The 23,539-nt window shown below is 50.7% G+C and overlaps 1 protein-coding gene across 1 annotated transcript; it reads right to left on the reverse strand.

Annotated features, from left to right (window-relative positions):
- Positions 1–1,380: 1,380 nt before the first annotated feature.
- Positions 1,381–15,242, reverse strand: LOC121162332 (ADP-ribosylation factor 2-like). The gene is made up of 4 exons (XM_040989296.1): positions 14,781–15,242; positions 9,954–10,064; positions 3,674–3,798; positions 1,381–1,631 (listed from the first exon to the last, which is right to left on the reverse strand). The coding sequence occupies exons 1-4, from the start codon at positions 14,926–14,928 to the stop codon at positions 1,470–1,472; spliced, it is 546 nt and encodes a 181-aa protein (XP_040845230.1). The 5' UTR covers positions 14,929–15,242; the 3' UTR covers positions 1,381–1,469.
- Between the last annotated feature and the right edge of the window lie 8,297 nt (positions 15,243–23,539).

A 23,539-nucleotide genomic window follows, 5' to 3' on the forward strand; every position in this document is an offset into this window, starting at 1 on the left:
CCAACACAAAGTCAGCCAGAAAGGAGGCGGAGGTGGACAGGGATTTGAAATGAGTTCAGGACATTCAGAAGCACGTGGCTGTCTGCCTTCCTTTCAAACCAAGTTCTTTATTGTCCAACCAGTCAACATGTGTTCAGTGGGCCTCATCCCGTGTCAGGCACCCTGGGGCCAAGCATGTCAGGGACGTCTGACGGCTCTCAGAACAATGCACGTTCAGTCCGCTCCAGACGCAGCTGTGGCACCATGATGAACACTCTGCTGAACACACTAAACAACGGGATGCTAACGTCTACCATGGTCTTCTGCCAACACCAACTTCATGGTTCCCAGTCAACAGGACGCACTTCGGTGAACATTCATCTTACATTCTCTCCCCTATCATTTGCACTGAGATGTTTTGAAAAAGGACTTTTAAAAGGTTAAGTAGTGGCGTGCTGGGATTCAGCACTGGCCCACGATCACGTGGGAGGAAGGGCCAGAGGACAGTATAAAGAACATTTCCAGACAGCTCACCCGACTCAATGTCCCCAGGCAGAGCGGTCTAGAGGAGAGAGATTAGCACCAACTTGGGGGCAAAACCAGGAGGTGCGGGGGATTTTAGCTCCAAAACAGATCCTCCCACAAGCTCTCGGAACTCCTGGGTATGGTTCTGGAAAGAAAAATGAGTGAACAGCGCAGGCTGGACTCGGAGAAGTGTACCCAGGGACGCCCCTGCCCTAGGAGCGAGTCACAGAGCAGGAGGAACAGGGGTCTCAGCAGCCTGAACCCTAAGATGGGCACAGTGGGATGGATATGGAAGCTGCACTTCTCCTCCTGCATCCTCCCACCGGCCCCGCAGGGGACCAGGGGACTCCAAGCAGAGCCTCAGTCTCACACTGAGAGAACCAAATGGTCTCCACCTGGCAAGTGAGGGAAGATGGGACAATTTTCTAGTGTTACATACAGTCAATGCTTTCTATAAATCGAGCTTGCTAAACCAGAACGTCTGGGCTGAAATGCAACTGAAGGAACAAATTCCCAACAGACCCTCTCACACCTCCCCCTGGGGGCTTTCTGCCCTCAAGCGCTCTACAGGGAGCCACCAGGACTGCCACCACAGCAAAAGAAGAGCCACTCCTGCCTGCCTTTTCCCAAAGGATGCCAAAGTTCAACAGGATTCAGGCACACAGAGATGCCAGGCCCAGGGCTGCGGGGACGAACCCAAACCATGCCCCAGCTCTCTTCCCAGTCCTGGCTGTCGTGCCTCAGGGAGCCCCCTGGACTGCAGCTATGGAAATGGAAGAGACCATTTAAAACAGCATGGTTTGCGGGAAATGGAATACTGGTTTCCTAAAGTGTGTTGTAAGGCACAGTGTGAGAAAGCTGCCCCCACTCCCAGACACACGGCCCCCTGGGCTCCGCACACGCACACACGCACACAGAAGAGGCCCGCTGGTTTGCCACAGTGCACAGGGAAGGGCTGCTTCCAATCACTTCTGGTTTTTGAGCTGGTTGGAGAGCCAGTCGAGGCCTTCATAGAGCCCATCACCGCTGGTGGCACAAGTGGCTTGGATGTACCAGTTCCTCTGGCGGAGGGAATGTAAGCCCAGCCTGTCCGTGACCTCTGCTGGATTCATAGCATTGGGAAGATCCTGGAAAGAGAACATTCGCAAGTCCCATCATCACGGCTTACCGTAAACTGCCGCGTGCCCTGACCACAAAAGGTGCCCTCTGCCACAGTGTCCCCTGATCAGCTGATGCCAATATCAGCTTTCCCATCTTTTGTGCCCAAATTCTTAAGATCACCCATAACTTGCTTCTCCCTCTCAATTCCACAGCCAACCTTACCAGGAAATGCCAGCGGCTCCAGCAGGGGAACACTGGCATTCGGATCACTTACGGCTGAGGCTCTACCACTCAATGGCTCCGCAGCCAGAATACGGAAGCAGCCTCCACCTGGGTCTGCCTCCTGCACTTGCTCCCCTCAGACCTATTCCGCACATGGACACCAGCAGGGGTTCCATGCCGCCTCTGCCCTGGTGGACATCCTAAGCCCTGGCTGTGCTCTGTAAGGCCCAGCCCTCAGCCCTGGGGCTCTTCCACCTTGGCTTGCTCCAGCGTTTTCAGGCAGCACTGCTCACATGCTTCCAGACAATGCTTAATTAACACATCCATTATCTCTACTGAGATGAATGGAAGCAAGTGTGACAGGACAGGAGTCTCTGTCCATCTCTGATGTATCCCAAGTGCCTGGAACCGTGGCTGGCCCACAGTGAGCTCCAACACAGAAGAAATTGGCACTAAACAAGGGTGACTTGGGTTTACTGATGACCGGAAAGGCATCAAAAATTTGCTAAGTCAGAAGGCAGGCAGCAGGCCGAATGTGCAGGGCAGTCTCTGGCTCTGAATTGTGGACACGATCACAGAATGACTTGCAAGGGCACCCAAGGGTGCATCTCTGCAAACAGATACAGGAAATATAAGCAGGGCCAGCGCTGTGGAGTATTGGGTACAGCCACTGCCTGAAGCATCCCAGGCAGGTGCTGATCCCAGTCCCGGCTACTCCACTTCCAGTCTAGTACCCTGCTAATGAGCCAGAGAAAGCAGCAGATGGCCCAAGTGCTTGGGCCCCAGCATCCATGTGGGAGACCCAGAGGAAGCTCCTTTCTCCCACATTCAGACCTGCCCAGCTCCAGCCATGGTGGACATTTGGAGAGTGAAGCAGCAGATGGCAGATCTTTGTCTCTCCTCTCTCTCAAACAAATAAACAAATAAATCTTTTAAAAAACAGAGATGTAATTGTGTTTTACTTCAAAGAAAGGACTAGAATATTTCACTTGATATTCTGAACTTTTGCCTTTTTAGGCCATGAGTAAATTGTTTTTATAATTGAAGATAGCAGGTTTATCAGTTTCCTGTTTTCACAGTCTGTCATGCCTACTGTGGAGCTCTGGGCAGACTCCGAACCTCTCAGGAGGTACCCTGTGGGAGTGAACGCTGGACTGTTGGCCATTTAAAATCACACTGACAGAGCCAGAAGACAGGAGAAAATGCACCTGATCAACCTACGGTGACAAACGCATGGGTGGAGGAGAAAGTGGAAGGAAACACTGACTCCCACAGTGGACACCTTACACTGGCGCAGTCCCACGCAAGCTCCTCCTCCCAATCACGACTCTGGCACCATTTCACACTCCCGTGGGGCCCTTGTTCCTTAACCACCACCCTGAGGACCCACTCCCATCTCCCCTGTGCACCAAACACTGCTTGCCTGGCTACTGCCAGCCTCCCTTCCTTGGGGCCGGAGGTCTGGCACAAGTCACCTCATCAGGAAGGCACCCCAGCCCTCCCACTCACACACCACCCGCTTCCTTCATGGCACTAGCACACTGCTATGATGCACCTTGACTTCCATGTATTGACTGACTCTGCCCATCAGCGGGTACATGCCATGGACCCATGGACACAGGGATTCTGTCTTGCTTGCTCAATGTTGTCATATAACATACCAGGACCAAGCCTCAACTCAGCAGATACTCGGTCGGTATGACTGAGAGTGACTCAGTGCACTCTGAGAAGGAGACAGCAGGAGAGTTTATGGCTAGGGCTGGAGAGTAGAAGCAGAACCTAATGTAGGTTCTGCCATTCTGAGAGCGAGCCTCGATGGTGAGCGCCCACAGCCAGCCCCACGTACCTGCTTATTTACAAATACCAGCAGAGCAGCGTCTCTGAGCTCGTCTTCCGCCATCATCCTGGTCAGTTCCTCCCGGGCCTCATTGACTCTCTCTCTGTCGTTGCTGTCAACCACAAAAATCAGACCTGGCAAGAAACAGGACCTGTTACACAGCTCGATAAGGGATGCTCAAGAGAAAGTCAGTAGAGCAGAGGACGCCAACGACTGCCTCCAAGGCCTGCCTGTCACTGGAGACACACGTGACCTGCTTAAGCCATGATTTAGGGGACACTGCAGAAGAGACCTCAAAAGGGAAATGCCAAGTGGGTGAGATGATCTGATCCTCTCTGTCAAGGAAACAGGGTGAGTCTCAGTGAGAGAGCCGGCATAGGGCCTCTGCCCCTTTGCCATGTGTCCAGGCCAAACCCACACCTGCCTGACCTGCCTGCTCCCAACAGCCTGCCCTGGCAAAGTCAGGTCTGTTAAATCACATGAAATGAACACCTATAAGGCATTCAAAACTCCTCCAAAGACATCACATGCTGTCAGCACTTCTAGACTTTGATCATGAGTAAGCCAGTCAGATGACCCAGAAATCCAAAGTGATCCCTGCAAAATGGGCAGGGTGGAAACTGACCTATTACTTCCTTGTCACCAGCTCCATTTTAAAGTTCGTATAGGGGATCGTTGCCCAAGAACCCAGCCCTGGACCAGCCACACTCCTGAACTAAAGAAGCTAGAAAAGGCATATTTACACATGAAGAGCACGCAAAACTGTTTACATATACACACAAGGCACAGACTATCTGGACAGGTAGGGAAAGAGGGCCCGAGCCAGGATTAGGAAAGAGTGGATCTGGGGTGAATTCTGGTAAATTCTACCTCTCTGGGGAATCCAATTACTGACCCCTTAGGCACTAGCAGACAAAGTCAGGGGAGCTACTCCAAATGCAAACCTCACTGAGTGCATCGGGGTGAGGGGAGGGGAAAGGCAGCATGAGTCTCGCTGGGTGCACCAGGGGAAGGCCCAGCACAAGCCTCGGTGCATTAGGGCCTCAATGGGTGCACCAGGGGAGGAGGGCCCAGCATGAGCCTTGCTGGGGGCACCAGGGGATGCCCCAGCAACAGCCTCACTGGGTGTACCAGGGGAGCGCCCAGCACGAGCCTTGCTGGGGGCACCAGGGGAGGGTCCGGTACCAGCCTCACTGGGTACAGCAGGGGAAGGCCCAGCACAAGCCGCCTTGGGTGCACTAAGGAGGCCAGCACGAGCCTCATTTGGTGGACCAGTGGAGGAGGGTCCAGCACGAGCCTTGCTGGGGGCACAGACAAGAGAAGAAAATAGCTAAGAGGACACCAGCCCACCGGGGCCATGGACCCCTGCTCCGGGACCCTTCCTCCATGCAGGAAGCTTTGCTCACTGATCACCAATCGCTTGCCCTTGCTCACTCTCTTCCCTGTGACTTTTTATTTCTCGGTTAAGCAACAAGACCATGGACGAGGGACACAGCAGGAAGGGCACTGTGGCAAAGCAGGTTTATGTCAGCACTGGAAATGACCACATCCCACGTGGAACACCTGGGATTCAGTCAGCTCCTGCGGCACTTCCTGCTGGCACACACCTGGGGAAGCAGCTGCCGAGGGCCCTTGTACTTGGGCCCCGATGCACACGAAGACCAAGACGGAGCTTCTGGCTCCAGGCTTCAGCCCAGCCCGGCCCAGTCATTGCAGGTATTTAGGAAGTGAACTGGTAGATGGAAAATTCATCTTGCTCTCTCTGTGCCTTTCACATAAGTAAAAATGTTTTTAAAATACTGAATGTCATCATCCAAACACAATATTGGAGGAAGGGAGGGTTGGGCCCGGAGCAATGACGTAGTGGTTAAAGTCCTTGCCTTGCACGCCCGGGATCCCATATGGCCGCCGGTTCTAATCCCAGCGGCCCTGCTTCCCATCTAGCTCCTTGCCTGTGGCCCGGGAAAGCAGTCGAGGACGGCCCAAGGCTTTGGGACCCTGCACCCGCGTGGGAGACCTGGAAGAGACTCCTGGCTTCGGATCAGCATAGCATTGGCTGTTGCGCTCACTTAGGGAGTGAATCATCGGACGGAGGATCTTCCTCTCTGTCTCTCCTCTCTGTATATCTGCCTTTCCAATAAAAATAAAATACATCTTAAAAAAAAAAAAAAAAGAAAAGAAAGGGAGGGTCAGCTATGAGAGCTGGTTACGGACAGTCAGGAGAAAAAAAGTCTATGCAAGAAAACTAACAGATTGTTAAATGCTTCTGTGTCATATATTAAGCAATCATATAGAGATTCCAATGTATACAAGGGAAATGGACACACTTAACTGAGAGCTAGAGGCATCCCTTCAGTTCTGTCACACTCAACCACTGAAGAGGAAAAAGACAGTCTGACCTTTGAAGGACTGGCAGACAAATGGCAGCAGCACCCAGGCTACTCGTGTCCGTGCCGTGTGGTCCGGCCACAAACAGAAGATCCCTTCTTCCAAGAGCTCCATTTGCTATTTCCCAGTGTTCAGCTGATCCAGCCCGCAGCCCAAGAACACAGCCAGCCGTCTGCCACCACGGCAACAACTACCAAAACGCAGTAACACGGGCGCGGGCTCGTGACAACTGAAGACTTAAGACAAAAAGGCAATTCAACCTGTCATTTGGCTGTGAAAACTCTCCACAGAGTAGAAAATAGAATCGCACCAGAGGATGCGGAGGCAACATCTCATACAATCTGGGATGCTAACTGCCTACGTACTGCCTTCAGCCACCAGATAAGCCATTTTACCCAGTGAATCTCATTTAATTCTGGCGGTGCAGACAGAACCCATCATGCCCTCTGGAAGAGCCTGCCTAACTCTCCCAGGACCCACGGCAGCATGTAGAAAGGTTCCATGTTCCAGTCTGCCACAGGGGGGCCAGCAGGGTATAGAAAGTGATGCAGGCTCAATGGACACTGTGGGTATTAAAACAACCCTCTGTGATGGACAGAAATACAAGGACAGAAAAATTTAAGCATTACCAGGGAAATCACTAGCAGAGAAAATCAATACAGAGGAATAAAGAAGGATCTTCTGTCTTTTTTGTACAAACTGTATTTCAGGAAAAACAAATATTTGAGGAGGGAATTCTTTGTCGAGAAGGGTTTCAGCAAACAAACGCAGAAGGAACAACGTTCAGAAAGGCCACCAGTGGGTAAGTCCTGATGAAGTCACACTCAGGGACAACCTTGTACCGCTGGATGAAAAGCTGATAGGAACTCCATCTGGAGGAGACTGGGCTGGTCCCATCTGAATCCAGCTGCTATCACTGAGATTGGGATGAGCCCAGTGGCTGCCAGGAGTTTGACAGGGTTGGGAGATGAGGAGTGAGTGTTCCTGGGTCTCCTGGGTTCCTGCAGGTTCACAGGATGAAGCATTCTGGGAATGGATGGCAGCCATGGCCACATGGCCCACTAAGCTGCAAGCTGACACACGGCTGTGGTGGTGAATTTCAGGTGTATTTTATTACACTAAAGCAAAAACAGGCTTCTCCAGCAATTCTACTCCTGCCCACATGCTCCAAAGAACCACAAAGTAGAACTCTCGTACAGGATTCTTGTACCCAGACGTTTGCAGCAGCATTACTAGGGCAAACGACCAAGTGTCCATTGTGGATGATGCGAACCGAATGTGGCCTCACCACACAATGGGGTGTCACCCAGCCATATAAGGAAGCCTGAGACCTTGAGAACAGCAGGCTGAAAAGACAACAGACACAAAAGGACAAATGTTCCCTCAGATGAAATACCTAGAACAGGCAAATTCAGGGCACAGTGTAGTCACTTAGCTGCTAAAGTTCTTGCTTTGCACACGTCAGGATCCCATATGGGTGCCTGTTCATGTCCTGGCTGCTCCACTTCCCATGCCACTCCCTGCTTGTAATCTGGGAGGGCAGTAGAGGATGGCCCAAGGGCTTGGGAACCTACACTCATGAGGCACCCAGAAGACGCTCCTGCCTCTAGCTGTTTTGGCTGCTTGGGGAGTGAATCAGCAGACGAAAGATCTTTCTCTCCTCTCTGTAAAAATCTGCCTAACAAAAATAAATAAATCTTAAAAAAACCCACAAAAACAACAACAACAAAAAAGGCAGATTCAAATAGAAAGCGGACTGATCCCAGCTGTGGGCAACAGCCCAGGTTGCATTGTAACTAGGCAAGTGTTACACTACTGGGAGAAAAGCAGCTAACAGTTGGCAGGCATCCTAGAACTGGTTAACACCATATCTGTGTTAAAAATACCAGTGCGGGGTCCAGTGGCGTGGCCTAGCGGCTAAAGTCCTTGCCTTGAATGCGCTGGGATCCCATATGGGCGCTGATTCTAATCCTGGCAGCTCCATTTCCCATCTAGCTCCCTGCTTGTGGCCTGTGAAGGCAGTCAAGGACGGCCCAAAGCCTTGGGGCTCTGCACCCGTGTGGGATATCCGGAGGAGGTTCCTAGATCCTGACTTTGGATTGGCACAGCTCCAGCCGTTGTGGTCACTTGGGGAGTGAATCATCGGACGGAAGATCTTCCTCTCTGTGTCTCTCCTCCTCTCTGTATATCTGACTTTCCAATAAGTAAATAAATCTTTAAAAAAAAAACACCAGTGTGCCAGCATAGTCACCTAGCCTATTCCATTTTTTTCCTTCTAAATACATAGGGGGAGGAGGATGCTGGGTCCATGATCCTCAGGGGCATGGGGTCCAGTGGGGCCCAGGTCACCTGGCCTGGGTCCTTCGGGCCACCTGCCTAGTGGGTGCTGGGTCCATGAGACCTGGGAACGGAGATTCTGATGGGCATGGGTTGGGCAGCCTGGGGCACAAATGGTGCCAGGTGAAGCCCAATGGCCAACATTTAAGAATGGTTAGAATTGTGAAGTTATGCATATCTTACTATAAAACTTTTTTAATTGTAGGGGAGAATGTTTGGCACAGTGGTTAAAATGTTCCCTGATACCCCTGCATCCATCTGTGAGTTGGAGCTCTGGTCCCTCTGCTTCTGATTTAGCTCCCGGCTAATGTGCCTGGGAAGGCAGCAAATCATGGGCCATGTGCTTGAGACTCTACTCCCCATGGGGGAGACCCAGTTCTGGGCTCCTAGCTTGAGTACAGCCCAAACCCAGGGGAGTGAACAAGCAGACGGACAATCACTCAATCTGTGTTCACTGTCTTCCAAATAGATAAATCTTCAAAAGAAGATTCACAGAAAAGTGTGAATTTACATTTGTAAAATGCAGTAAGAATACATTTGGGTGGCAGTGCTGTGGCACAGCATACTGAGCCCACTTGCGACATGGGCATCCCACATGGGAGCACCAGTTCCAGCTCGTGTCTCCACTTCAGGACCCAGTACTTACAACTGCACTGGGAGGGCAGCAGAGAGGTCCACGAGCTTGACCCTTGTCACTGTGTGGCACACAACAGGGTGGCAGCCAGGGCTGCTGGCTGGATCAGTGAACTGGGGCCATGTAGAGCAACAAATGGAAGAGCACTCTCTCTACTTTCCAAATAAATAAACAAACCTTAAACACACACACGGAGGAATGCTCCTTGAAACATTTGGTCTGGAAGACTGATCAGTGTCTAGAAACGTGCAGCAGGAGGACCTTCACAACTGGTAGACTCCAAGTAAATTCTCAAACATGTCATTATGGAGCCATGTGACTAAGCTCCTACTAGAGCATCCGGGTGTATAAACAACGCCAACAGTCAGCTCTCTCTTAGGGATAATATTTAGTAAGGGACATTTATCTAACATGTGGCCAATGAAAAACCTCCAACAGGTTGACAGGGGAGCATAGTAAAACTCCACTTGTAAGAAGCCAATGATAAGGAAATCAGGTGACAGTCTGGCCATCTGTGCCTCTTCATGTGCTTGCAGCGGCACAGCTGAGGGCCTGTGGCCAGGGACGCTGGGGGCCAGGATCCTGGGTGCCTGACCCGCCTGTTCATCGCTTTTCCTGCAGAGGTATGAATCAGACACTCTCCACAGGTTCAGCAGTTACCTGAGTTCAATTCTTCAGACACCAGAACTCGCTCTAAAGCACACTGAACTTTCGGTTAGCTGAAAGATGAAATTCATCAGGATAACCGTTTCTAACCAAACTAGATGAAGAGAAATGTCTGACACACAGCACTGGAGCCCAAGGACTTTTTCTAGGAATATAAGGTCCAGAAAATGGATGACTGATGATTCAAATGATGCATGGAACCACAGGGTTCGCTTCAAACATCTGTCTGTAGACACACTGAGCACAGAAAGCTTCAAACCTTACCTTGGGTATTCTGAAAGTAATGTCGCCACAGAGGTCTGATTTTATCCTGGCCACCGACATCCCAGACAGTGAAGCTGATATTTCTATATTCTACTGTCTCCACATTGAAACCTAAATTGGGAAGATGGAACAAACTCAATTATGATTTCTGCTGGCTTAACAATTCAAACTAATTCCAGCTAACATTTGTGTATTTTTAATTACAAAGCAGCTTGCCAGTCAAGGATCTGCAGCTCACACAGCTGCCATTTTGTCACTCCATGCAGTACAGCAGGCGTCTCAGCCCTCTGTGCCCTCCCCTTGCGGCAGGACAGGAAGAGGTGGTGCCCAGGCACACAGTGCAAAACCACCTTATACCCTCACCCACGTTCTTCCTCCCTCTGCAAATGGGAAGGATAATCAGAACTCCCAATTCCCACCAGCTACTTGCTGGATTCAATCTACCCAGGCTGCCCAGAACCCACCCTCTCCCCTCTCAGAGTGTCTTCAATCTGTTATCCACACCCCACTTCTGTTCCCATCTTTTACAGACGGACAAGAAAAAGCACAGCTCTTCCTCAACCCTGTGCGACCGCCTGTCACCTCCTCTGCTTGCTCTTTCAGGGTCCGAAGTCTCCAGGAAGCTCAGCCGCACTGATGGAGACCTTTCTGCCACCCACATCCCAGGAACGGGACCCTTCTCCACCATGAAGGCAGCTGGGCGACCAACCCCACACCTGCCTTCAGTTCTCAGGTAATCTGATGATCTTAGACACTACCACTCTCTCCCTCCAACACAACCACCTCCTTGAAACTTCCCCTAGCTTCCTTGTCTCCCTGTCTCCACAGCAGTGCTCTCTGAGCTCACCAAATTTAACTGATCCCTAAATGACCCTAACCCTAATCTCCTTACTCCATCCTGCCCCACCCACTCTACTCTTCCCACACCCCACCCCTCTCTGGGCAATCGCTCTTGGGGCTTCTCCTTCTTTGTGATACCAGCAACCCTCGGGTTTGTGTGCTCCAAGCCATCTTGCTTGGCCTCCAGCCTCCTGCTCCTGCATCATTAGCTAGATGTCTCCAAGGCAATCTGCTAAAAACCGAATGTAAGACCTCTACCCTTTCAACCTGCTCCTCTACTCGTTAGCCCCTCACTGACTCCATCCCACAAACTGGAAGCTGGAAGGACAACCAGACCCTTCCTACTTGTTCACTCCCAAACCGCACCAAATTATATCAGCTGAATCCCACCCCCCCAACAGCTATGTGTCCCCCTAACCCAAAGGACAATCATTTGTAGCATTACTAAAAAGTCTAAACCACCTCCCCATGCGTATTCTCCTTCTACCTCTCAAAAATACATGTGGCCATAATGAGTTTCACTTGACACTTTTCTTAAAGATTTATTTTTAAAATCATTTAGTTAAATGACATTGGACAGTTATCAAAGTGAAACAATTACAAGTTCAGTCCCTTATTCCTTCACTTCACATATTCAGTAGCTACTGGGCACTACTGGCAACTCCCAGGGCAGCTCGGACACACATGATGCCCATCACCGTGCAAAGCACCACAGGCCAGCACTAGTCCACCTGTGGGGAAGACACGGCACACTCCTAACTTACTCCTACCTTACTCCTAACTGCCAACCTGTCCAACTCTCAATGGAGAGTGCACTCCACACTTCAGAAATGACGTTGTAAAGAACCCATAACATTAGCAGGAGAAAACACTGATAAACGTTTATGACAACAAAATTAAAGAACTGGTAAGTGTGTCTGCGTGGCGATTTTAACCTCCTGTAGCACAAAACATTAAAGAAAAAAACAGGTGAAAAGGCAGGTGGCTCACTGGGAAACACCACACATGTGGCTCCTGATCCACGCCATCCTTTCCAAAAGAAATACAGGTGAATGACACTAAAATAAGTCATAGAAGAACAAGGATAAGCATCAGTGGGAATGTGCATATATTTACTTATAATCACAGAAGTCCTAACAGAAGTCTGTCTTGTTCGATCAGATCGGCAACTCCCAGACTGGAGAAACAGCCATCTTGTTACTGTTGGTAGCGTCACCTTTTCAAAGAACAGTTTGGCAGTGTGGTTATGTTTTAAGCACATATTTGGTTTCATATACCTACCCTTCCTCTAGGAATTACTACAACAGGCTAAAAAAAAACATTTGGGCACTGTGTATACATGCACCTCCCCTCACCAGCCATCAGCGCGATATAATTAAAAACAGCCATATCACAGAACACTAGCCAGTTACTAAAACTGGATGCTACTCTGCGTCAGTACCTTTTGTGGCACTCCCTGCTTCATTTAGCAAACACCAGATCATTTTTGCTGTCTTCAGTGGGAGTCTGGGCTTCACCCGCTAGCTGCCTGGTACTGGGGGTTACCCCAGAACTTTCATCCTCAAAGTACTGCCCTTCCTCAAATGGCAGCTGCAGTTTTCCATGCAGGCTTGACACATGGCTTAGCAGCCCTCTGCTGGAATCACATTAGCTGGCATCCCCCATTGGCTAGAACAAGTCACGTGGCCACTCTCAGCATCTTTGTGGATGGAAACCACCTCTGTCCATGAGTGCTGAGGGGCATGAGTCATGGGTAATCCTGATTTCAACAAGATGGATATTCACTTTGTTCCCCAAGAACTTACTGGACACCCAGCTCCAGGCACTCTGCCAGGGGCTGGGGACATGAATAAGACATGACCCCTGTCCTTGCTTACACTGTTGAAAGGGGACAGACCCGGAGCAAGAAATCACAAATGGGCTGACAGTTACTAACAACTTCGGGCTGCTACAGAAACAGAACAGAGGAAGCATGCTCAGGAAAAGGGGCCAAGAGAAATGCTTCAACCGAGGCCAAAGCCCTGGGCTGGTGTTGGCTAGATCAAGGGCGGAGGGACTAAGGAAGAAGGCAGGAAAACCCAGAGAGGAAATGACAGAAGGCGGACCAAACACAGTGCCTCACGCAAGTGGAAAGCAGCACACACATGGCTTTACAGATACCTGCCACAATCCTGGGCGTGTTCTTTACAGCTCGGAGTTCTTTGTTGTTCTTTGTTGTTTTTAATGTTATGAAATTACAGAAGCATATATCATTTTATAAATATGGAAAGCAAAGTGACTATGCTATTTTCTGGACTAACCCACTTTACAAATGTGTGTGCCAAAACTCTCACAGGTTTTCTGCTTCTTCAAGCATCAAAAGTTCTCAGCACCTGCCCTGGTGCCAAGTCCATCAGCTGGGCCCAGTGCCTGCTTACCCACTCACGAGGGCTATCACAGCCATCCCGCAGGGGTAGGGGCTGGAGGCCGAGCCCAAGGCAGAGACTACGTTCTGTCAAGCCTGCCTCTGCAGAGCTCAGAAGGTGCCCATAAAACACGGAGCAGATTCCTGAGGAGCCTGATGCCCGTTGGACACCATCTCAGATAACTGGTCTGAGCCAGCTGAGGGAAGAAATCACACTCCATCTGCACACTGGCAGGGAGAGACTTCCGCTGAGCAAGGCCAGCTGGAACGGAGACTCATGGGGGGGCGGCAGCGGATGCCCAGCTCCCAGCAGGTGGCCGCGGGGGCACAGAAGTGGAGAAGAGGGCGCGGCTGCCCCCGCTGTTGTCATCATTATTATCTCTCTGCCAGGCAGACACAGACAAATTTGTTAAACCTAAATGTGTTCAGACGACTCTCCTATAAGCCAAGGAATGAGCTATCAATGCTGGGAAACAATTAAGAAAATACATATAACAGGTTTTATATATTTTTTAACCCCAAAAAGCTTATACTATTTGAAGGAACATTTTTGCTAAAACTTTTTTTTTTGTCCAAAAGGCAGGGTTACAGAGAAAGAAGTGCAGAGAGAGAGAGATCTTCCATCTAAATGACTACAATGGACAGAGACGGGCTACTCCAAAGGCAGGAGCCAGGAGCTTCTTCCAGGTCTCCCATATGAGTGCAGAATCCCAAGGGTTTGGGCCGTCCTCTGCTGTTTTTTCCAGGCCACAAGCAGGAAGCTTAATTGAAAGTGGCACAGCTGTGTCCGACGTGGTGGCCTGGCAGCTGGAATCCTTGCCTTGCATGCACTAGGATCCCATGTGGATGTTGTTCATGTCCCAGCAGTGCAGCTTCCCATCCAGCTCCCTGCTTGTGGTCAGGAAAAGCAGTCGAGGATGGCCCAAAGCCTTGGGACCCCACACCTGCATGGGAGACACAGAGGAGGCTCCTGGCTCCTGGCTTCAGATTGGCTCAGCTCTGGCCATTGAGCTACTTGGGGAGTGAATCAACGTACAGACGATCTTCCTCTCCGTCTCTCTTTCTCTTTGTATGTCTGAATTTCCAATTAAAAAAAAAAAAAGTGGTACAGCCAGGACTCAAACAAGTGATCATATGAGATGCTGGCATGACAGATAAGGGCTGAGCCCCTGTAATGAACATTTCTTTGCAAAATCAGGGCCCTGCATTACGATACCTGTATCCAACATCAGAGCAAGTCCCAGCGGCTGCACTTGGAGCCAGGCTCCTGCTAACGCATCTGGGAAAGCAGCAGATGATGGCTCAAGCACTTGGGCCCCTGCCACCCACGTGGGAGACGCAGAGGGAGTTCTTAGTTCTTGATTTCAGCCTGGCCCAGCCCCAGACATACAGGACAAATCTCTTTGTCTCAGCAGACAAATCTCTTCTTCAATCCCTCCCTCTCTCTGTGTCTCTCTGCCTTTTGGATAAACAAATCTTTAGAAATTTTTTTTTTCCAGAAAGAAATCCTCAATGACACGAGCCCCAGGGGAACGTCTATGGCACTACGCTGCAAGCTGGAGGGCCACGGGGGACTCACATACCTATGGTAGGGATGGTCGTCACGATTTCTCCAAGCTTCAGCTTATACAGGATGGTGGTCTTCCCAGCTGCATCCAAGCCCACCATGAGAATCCGCATCTCCTTCTTCCCAAATAGACTTTTAAACAGCTTTTCAAAAACATTCCCCATTGTAACTGAAGTCTACAACCGGAAGGAGAAGAGAAGCAAATAAACGCTCTTCGCAGAGACAGAGACCCAACACGTCAAACACACGTCTGGTTGAGCAACAGCTCCTGCAAATACAAACAGACTTCAGGCACAGTTTGGCCGGGAGGGAGCAATGCGCCTGGATTCTACACGCAAACCTCAGCCTAGCCTCTCAATGCCTTGCCAGAAAACTCAGCTTCCCACAGCAGAAACCCAAGTGGGATGCAACAGCAGCAGCAGGTTTTAGTCATCTCGGGGTAACAAGGGCATACAAGGGCCCTGCAAGCACATCTATGCCACCTTCTATGCCTGTTCGTGCTTTGGGTGCTCCACTTCCCATCCAGCTCCCTGCTTATAGACTGGAAAAGCAATAAAGGATGGCCCAAAACCTCGGGACCCTGCACCCACATGGGACACCCGGAGGAAGCTCCTGGCTCCTGGCTTTGGATTGGCTCAGCTCTGGCCATTGAAACCATTTGGAAAGTGAATCAGCACCTGAAAGATCTCACTGTCTCTCACCTCCTCTCTGTAAATCTGCCTTTCCAATAAGAATAAGTCTTTTAAACATAAATAACCAAATAGAAGAAAACTCACTTCAGAAAGGTGTCAGAGGCCCAGTGGGATAGCATAATGGTTAAGGTCCTCGCCTTGAACATGCCAGGATCCCATATGGGCGCCGGTCCTAATCCCGGCAGCTCCACTTCCCATCCAGCTCCCTGCTTGTGGCCTGGGAAAGCAGTCGAGGACAGCCCAAAGCCTTGGGACCCTGCACCCGCATGGGAGACCCGGAAAGAAGTTCCTGGCTCCTGGATTTAGATCAGCGCAGCACTGGCCATTGCGGCTACTTGGGGAGTGAGTCATCGGATAGAAGATCTTCCTCTCTGTCTTTCCTCCTCTCTGTACATCTGCTTTTTCAATAAAAATACATAAATGTTAAAAAAAAATAGGTATTAGACAGGCCGGGCACGGTAGCCTAGCAGCTAAAGTCCTCACCTTGAACGTGCCAGGATCCCATATGTTTGCCAGTTCTAAACCAGGTGACCCTGCTTCCCATCCAGCTCCCCACCTGTGGCCTGGGAAAACAGTTGAGGATGGCCCAAAGCCTTGGGACCCTTCAACCGCATGGGAGACTTGTGACACCTGCCTCCCTACCAGGGTGTGGGGGGCCAAGTGCCCGCAACACTTCCAATTTCAGTTTTCTGCCAACACACACCCTGGGAGGCAGCAGCTGATGCCTCAAGTCCTTGGGTTGTGCCATCCAGCCAGCCTAAGCCCTGAGCTCCCAGGGCCAGACTGGCCATGTCCTGGCAGCTGTAGGCATTCGGGCAATGACCAGGGCTTGGAAAATCTCCCTATTCATCCAGCAGTCTCTGCTTCTCTTTTAACTAAATCAAATCAACAACATCCCGGCCGCATCACTTCTGATGCAGCTCCTTGCTAGCGTATCTGGGACAGCAGCAGAAGACGGCCCAACAGCTTGGGTCACTGTACCCACCTAGGAGACCAGGGAAAAGCCCCAAATTCCTGGTTTTGCCCTGGTTCAGCCCTGGTCAGGGTGGCTGTGGGGAGTAAACCAACAGATGAAAGATCTCTTTCTCTCCCTGCCTCCCCGTAACTTCACCTTTCAAATAAATAAATCTTTTTGCAAATTTATCTCTGCAGTCCAGTGAAGTGCGGGCTTGACATTCTGAAGATTTAAAAGCCGTGAGAACCAGACAGCTCTAGCCAAGCTCTCAGAAGTCTATATACAAAGTTCAAAAAAGAGAAAGACAGTGCTTTCAACTACCAACCCAGAAAGTTTTATCACGTGAAGGGGCAGGTCGCCGAAGGCAGGGGCTCCAGCTCTGAGGTTCAGCAACCTCTCACAGCTTCACACACACACACACACACACACACACACACACACACACACACACACACACACACACACACACACACACACACACACACACACACACACACACACACACACACACACACACACACACACACACACACACACACCGGGGACCAACGCATTGGTGGATGGTGGATCCCCTTACAGAAGATGTGCAAGGTCCGGGACCGTCGCAGCATTCACGACCTTGTCGGGTGACAGAACTGGGGAGTCCTTTCCTTTGTTTCCAACAAAAGACCCATCTTCCAGATCAGGAAAACCGACAGGGACCTTGTGGGGGGAGAAAGCGAGCTCTGTCTGGGGATATCCTCTGCCAAACGCACACGGCGCGCCTGCTTCTCCTCGCTTCACTTTCCTCGCCTATTCACTCCGGCAGCCCCGCAGTAAGAAGCTGCCGATTTCGGGGCGCCTTTCGCATGCGCACCCTCCCGGCCACAAGCACCCGGCGTCTGCCAGGCAGTAAGACCTCAAGGACGGACGAACGGACGGACGGACACACACACATACACACGACAGCTGCAGCCGAGGGGAGCAAGAGCGCTCGGAGGGAGGTCACCCGCGGCGGTCCCCGGCCAAGGCCGCCGGGAACTCGGGAGTGAGGAGCGCCCGGGGGCGGAACCCGCCAAGCCCCTTTCGGTTATCCGCCGCGATGGCCCTGGAAAGGGGAGCCAAGGGACGACGGAGCCCAGCCCCTTTCCGCAGGCGGCCTCTCCCCGGTATCCTCCCCGCAGCCAGGCCTCGGGAGCCGCTGCCTCTCCCTCCAGCCCGCGACTCACCGGCCGCCGCTCTGACCACGGTTAACACCGTTAGAAACGGCTGCCTTTAGAATTTCGGCATCCCTCAGCAAAATGGCGTCACACGTGGGGGCGGGGAGGGCAACCAGCCAATCACTCACCGCCTATTGGAACTTTTGAGCCAATAACCTTGACGTTTTATAAGTGACGACATGTCTGGCCAATGCAAAGGACAAGATGGGCCTGGGCGCGCGAAGACCCGCCCCCCGCGACCTAGGCGACAGTATGAAGCTCTGGATGTGCCGGGTTCATCGTCCAATGAAAGCTCACCGCACCCCGACGAGACCCGCCCATGAGCCCAGCCCCGACGCTTACCTATAACCAATCAGAAGTGGAAAAAGAGTTCCGCTTTGTCCAGCCAATCGTCTGGAAGCATCTCAAAGATTGAACCAACCCCGCGAGCGTCTAGGCCAATCGGGTGCGCATAGTTGGGCGGGGCTAAGTTTCGAGCGGTATATAATGAGATCGTGGCGGTAGGGCTAAAAGTAGAAACTGGTTTGGGGTAGAGTTGGGTGTGGGAAATAGATGCAGGCGCCGACAGGAGGTCTCAGGAGGCTACACGGTGATCCTGCCTCTAACCAAGTGTTCACCATTTGCGGAGAAAAGCCAGCCGCCTCCACCTCTCCTTCTGAGAAATACTTTGAATAGCACAATCGCATAAATGCCACTTGCTGGCTTGTGAATAGTGCCTGACTAGAATACTGGAACTATTAGCATCTGTTAACTACTACAGTATGTACCGGGAACTGTGTCACTTGGTACGCCTGGCACTAGTGCCCAGTAATTTCCGTTTGCATAATAGCCTGACGGAGATTCCAACTTGCGTCTGTCCAGTACCTTAATTTTGTTCCTCTAAATACTCTCTTGAGACTGCATATACGAAGTTAAATGTAAGTGCACTCCTGAATTTTTTTTCTACATGACTCCTTAAAAAGTAGTGTATATCGGGGCAGCACCATACCGTATCAAGTAAAGCTTCTACCTGTAGCCACCAGCATCCCATGTGGGCACCAGTTCTAGTCCTGTCCTGGCTGCTCCACTTCCCATCCAGCTCCCTGCTGTGGCCTGGGAAAGCAGTCGAGGATGGCCCAAAGCCTTGGGACCCTGCACCCGCATGGGAGACTTGGAAGAAGCTCCTGGCTCCTGGCTTCAAATCAGCTCAACTCTGGCCATTTCAGTCGCTTGAAGAGTGAAACAGCAGATGGGAGATCTTTCTTTCTGTCACTCTTTATGTGGATCTGCCTTTCCAATAAAAATAAATTGATCTTTAAAAAAAAAAAAAGACATTCTGTTGCAAAGGAGTCTTGCAGAAACCAGCTTCTAGACACTGACAGCTGCATTAATGATAATTACCAACACAGGAAAACCACTACAATACCCTCCAGTGGGGGAAATGAATAAACTGTGGCATAGGCAGACAATAGAACGTGTTCCGCAGTAACAAGAAATGAGCAGGAAAGAAACACCGTAAAGCAGGTTAGTAAGTGACTCTGTGACAGTCAGCAAAGCCCAAGTTGCAAAGCCAATACAAAGACTCGGAGTTCAAGGGATTTGTAGGAGGGAGAAATGACGCACAGGGGCTTTTCCTTTCTTTTCTTTTTTATTATATTTTTGACAATCTTTACATAGTTAATTAGGGTAAAAAGTTCAAGAGCTACAGGAAAGTGGGTAAGACTATTATTTCCATATTGTTTCCTTCATGTTTAAAGGAGGATTTTGATGGAGAAACCCCACCCAGTTTCCCACCCACTCCAGGTCCCGGATGTAGGGCATGCTCTAAGATACTTGCTCAAGTAGTTTTGATAATTCACCAGTTATGAATCGCTGCCAATCTTGACATTCCAAGCACGATGAGGTCGTTGAAGAATCTGCTGATTGACACAGTCCATCTTAGAGTCTCCATTTACCCAGTATTTCACTGCCAACATATAGCTGAGGTGGTTGATTGACCTGTTCTGTCTTCTGTCTTTTCTTGGTTAGGGTTCCGAGTCTGGCAGTTCAATTGGAAAGATCCCCAAAGAAACTTTGTCTGAGGTGTTCCCAGACCAGGTTCTTGTATGTACTAGCAAGTACAGGGCCCGACACGTCCATCGCTGCACAGGGGCTTTTCCTCTCAAGGATTTAGTAATGTGCAAGGCAGTGACAGAGAGGGAAGAGACTGAGAGATCTTTCACTTACTGGTTCACTCCCTACATGGACATAGCAGGAGCCTACCATTCCATCCAGGTTTTCCCCTACAGTGGCAGAGGCCCAGTTCTTGGCCCAGTTCTTCCACTGCTTGTCCCAGAGCCTTAGCAGGGAGTCGGAGCAAAGCAGAACATCTTGAACTCAAACCAGTGCTCTGATATGGAGGGTGTGGGGGCAGGGTGAGAAACAGCGACTTAGCCCATGGCACCCCCATGCCAGTTTCACACAGTGGATTTTAGGGGATGTGAAGCTATGCTGTGTGCTGCTTTAATAGTGGACACCTGTCATGCTACATCTGTTGAGACCCCTAGATGGACAAGTCCAAGGGAAAATCTAAGGGAAAACTCACCAACTAACCACATGTGCAATTCTGAACGCTGGGGCTGATGACTTGGGCGGCTGAAGGAAAGAGGACGTGGGATAAATCCTTACCTACCCCTCCCCTCAATTTTGCTGTGAACCTAAAAAAAGGGGGGGGGGTACTAAAAACAGCCCCCGACTCTCGGTTTGACTCCATCATTGGCTCATGGTGTTACTATGGTTGGTTGCAGTACGGTATTGCTATGATAGTTAGTGCCTGCTGGGCATCCACAGGTCAGCTGCTGACCACAGCAGGTGCTCTATGCTCAAGGAGTCATCTAATGCTCACATCAACACAATGACATTCAGAGAAGCTAAAATGCTGGATACCCAGTAATCTCTCTTCTGGTCAAAATTCTCTTTTTTTTCTCTCTTGGGAAGTCCTCCTGTACTTGGTCTTTGCCCTAAAAATCACCTCCAGTCAATCATCTTCAGGAGAAATTTGTTCTCAGGAGGCCCCAAGCACTAGCCCGGAGGGACCAAGATCCTCATCCAATCAGGAGGAGCGGAGAGGACCTAAGATCCTAGGCCGCTCAGGCCCCTTGTTGTTTCTAAGTGCATGAAAGATCATCAGATCAATATCTGAAAAATCCCTTTCAAAGTGATGCAGAGGTGGGCATTGGGACAGCTATTAAAACGTTGCTAGAGAATCTCATACCCCCATCTAGGAGTGCCCGGCTTCAAGTCCAAGCTTAGCTCCTGGCTTCAGATTCCTGCCAGTGCACACCCTGGGAGGCAGCAGATGGAGGCTCAATACCAGGGTCTCTGCTACCTAGGTAGAAGATTGGCTTGACCTTTGCCTGTCCCAGTTCCAGCTGTTGCAGGCATTTGGGCAGTGAATCAGCAATTGGGAACTCTTTCTCTGTGTCCCTTAGAATCTCTGGCTCTTTTTCTGCCTCTCAGATTTAAATTTTAAAAATATATGAAAAGATATATGCAGGGCTTTCTGTCCCCAAGATGTTAATTTTGCAGGGTTAGGCAGCAAGTGCACTGGGACTTCACACTAAACGATCATCTGGTCTCCATAGCAACTGCTGTTCCTTCCTTTCCACAGAGGATTCTGTCATGTTTCCTTCCCACCCAGGCTTTCCAAAAATGCATTAGTTTTTGTGACTGTAGGTATTTGTCCTTGATTCCACAAAGAATCATTTAAATCATTTGAAACAAACCCAGTCCTCCTCTCAAACCAGAATGCAGCTAGAACGCTGCATTGCATCAACCCACTTTCTTAAATTCTGTATCCTTTCTCAGTTTTGCTCCATTCTCTCACCTTATCCGTCATTTTGGGAATGAGATTTCACTGACAGGAAACAAACAGATGGCAACCCCAGCATCCCCAAGCTGGTGATGGTGGGGCAGTAAAATTAAATGTTCAGAAGCTTCTGGAAAGCTCAGGCTTGCAGGGCAGGGGGTGAAGGGTTTAGGGCATGGGGGAGGGAGGAGGTGCACGTGGCCTGAGGCTTAGCACCGGAGGGGCAGGACATAAGGCTGACCACCCACAGATGACTCCCCACACACTATCACAGGAGTCTTTCTCCCCAAGAACATTCTCTGACACTGCAAATGTCCCTGGCAGACTAATCCAGCAGGTGACTAATGCTGAAGGACTTGGAAAAGAGGATGAGCAGAAGGAAAAGTTAGGCTCTGCCTGCCTTGGGCTTGCTCACAAAGGCAGCTGGTACGAGGGGGCAGTGCTGGTCCTTGCCACCCCCCGCCACACACACACACACACACACACACACACACACACACACACTGGAGACACTTGGTTACCCTGATGGAAGACCTTTGCAATATGGACCTGCCATCCTATCCCTGTTGCCAGAACCACTTGTCTAACCCTATACTGTCCACAAATCAAAAGCAATTTTCCTTTGGTTCTTGTGGAAAGCACACACGGAAGATCAGGTTGGAGTGCTGGGTCTTGCTTCTGTCTGTCCCAGCTCTTGGCTGTTGTGGGCTTTGGGGGAGTGAAGCAGTGGGTGGGAGATCTGTTCCTTGTTTCAGACTTGCACTGTCACTCTGCCTTTCAAGCAAATGAAAATAAATGATTATCAAAAAGTCACATTACTTCTTTAAAGTGGATTGTAGCAGGCGTCCAGGTAAGTCTGAGCAGCGGGGAGGGTGTCTGGGTCCCCCAACCGCATGGCTGGGGCTAGGGTTCCCATGCCATCTCAGGTTACATGTTGGGGATTCTAGCTCCCCATCCACTGCTGCTAGATGTGGGAAGGGTCCTGGGCTTGTGGGCAGCCAGAGCGCCAACTAGTGCCAGGCTCCACCTACTGGCTGCCCAGCAGCGAGCTCTGAGGTCTTGGGGGTATGAGATTACTGCCTAGGAACATCCATGGATAAGGCCACTGTACATGTAGGTGAGGAATGAATCCCGAGGGACACCCAACAACAGGGCTTCTGTACTTGCAGGTAAGTGAGGGGACTGAGACCTGATGGTTTGGAGGAGAGAGACTTGAAGATCTTCATGGGTCAGACTGATGTACTAACCCACATGGGAATCCTGGGTTGGACTTGCTGGCACAGAGCATGGCTGACCACCACACGCCAGCGCACATGCAAGCTATGGCTGGGTTCTGGCGGGGCTAGATCCCAGTACCTGACAGTGAGTGTTGGGTCAGGGGATGGGTCACATCAGACTGGGCCATGACACCAACCAGCATGCAAGAGAACCAAGTCTGGGGGTGGATTCTGTGGGGTTATGTGGGCCCAACCCTGTGGAACTACAAGTCCCTCTGGTTAGCTTGAGAGTTGGGATGGTGATGGGCTGAGCTAGGCATGACCATGGAACTCACTGATGCTCACTGAACAACCAGGGCACATCCAGGCTGCAGCACTTGCATGTACACCCTAAAACAGGGTGTGAGGCGGGCAAAGCCACACCAGCTCATACAAAGGCTGGGACGGATGGAGCAGGCCATGTTGGGTAAGGATCAAGCACCTGCTGGCATGCATGAGACCTGTGTCTTGGAGTGGCCTGAGCAGGGGAACCTGAGAAACTCCCCTAATGGTTTATAGCTCCAGCTGATGAACACATGGCCCAGGCCTGGGTGTTGGGCAGGTTGGGCAGGGTAGCTCCATCTGTTGGCAAGTGTGTGAGTTGATTTTGGAAGGGGGTGAACTGGGTGGGGCCGAACAAACCATAGCCCACTGGCAAGTGCAGAAACCAGGATGGAGTGCAGGTCATGGTAGGTTAGACTACCACACCTACTGGTTTGCATGAGTCAGGGAAGAGAGCAGACTGAGCAGGGCCAGGTTCCAGCAACCTCCAGCAAGAGTTGGTACTGGGGGCCGGCTGGGCCAGGCCAGGATGCTGCATCCCATCTGCATCCCTTAATCATTCTAG

This window comes from Ochotona curzoniae, unplaced genomic scaffold, assembly GCF_017591425.1.
Source record: "Ochotona curzoniae isolate NIBS_2020 unplaced genomic scaffold, NIBS_Ocur_1.0 contig_520, whole genome shotgun sequence".
Lineage (NCBI taxonomy): Eukaryota > Metazoa > Chordata > Mammalia > Lagomorpha > Ochotonidae > Ochotona > Ochotona curzoniae.

Excerpts from the sequence above, each read along its gene's own strand:
- LOC121162332 (XM_040989296.1), bottom strand. The coding sequence starts at position 14,928 with ATGGGGAATGTTTTTGAAAAGCTGTTTAAAAGTCTATTTGGGAAGAAG. Across the intron at positions 10,065-14,780 it reads GACGACCATCCCTACCATAG|GTTTCAATGTGGAGACAGTA; the intron begins GTATGTGAGTCC and ends TTCCCAATTTAG. Across the intron at positions 1,632-3,673 it reads TGGTATTTGTAAATAAGCAG|GATCTTCCCAATGCTATGAA; the intron begins GTACGTGGGGCT and ends TTCTCTTTCCAG.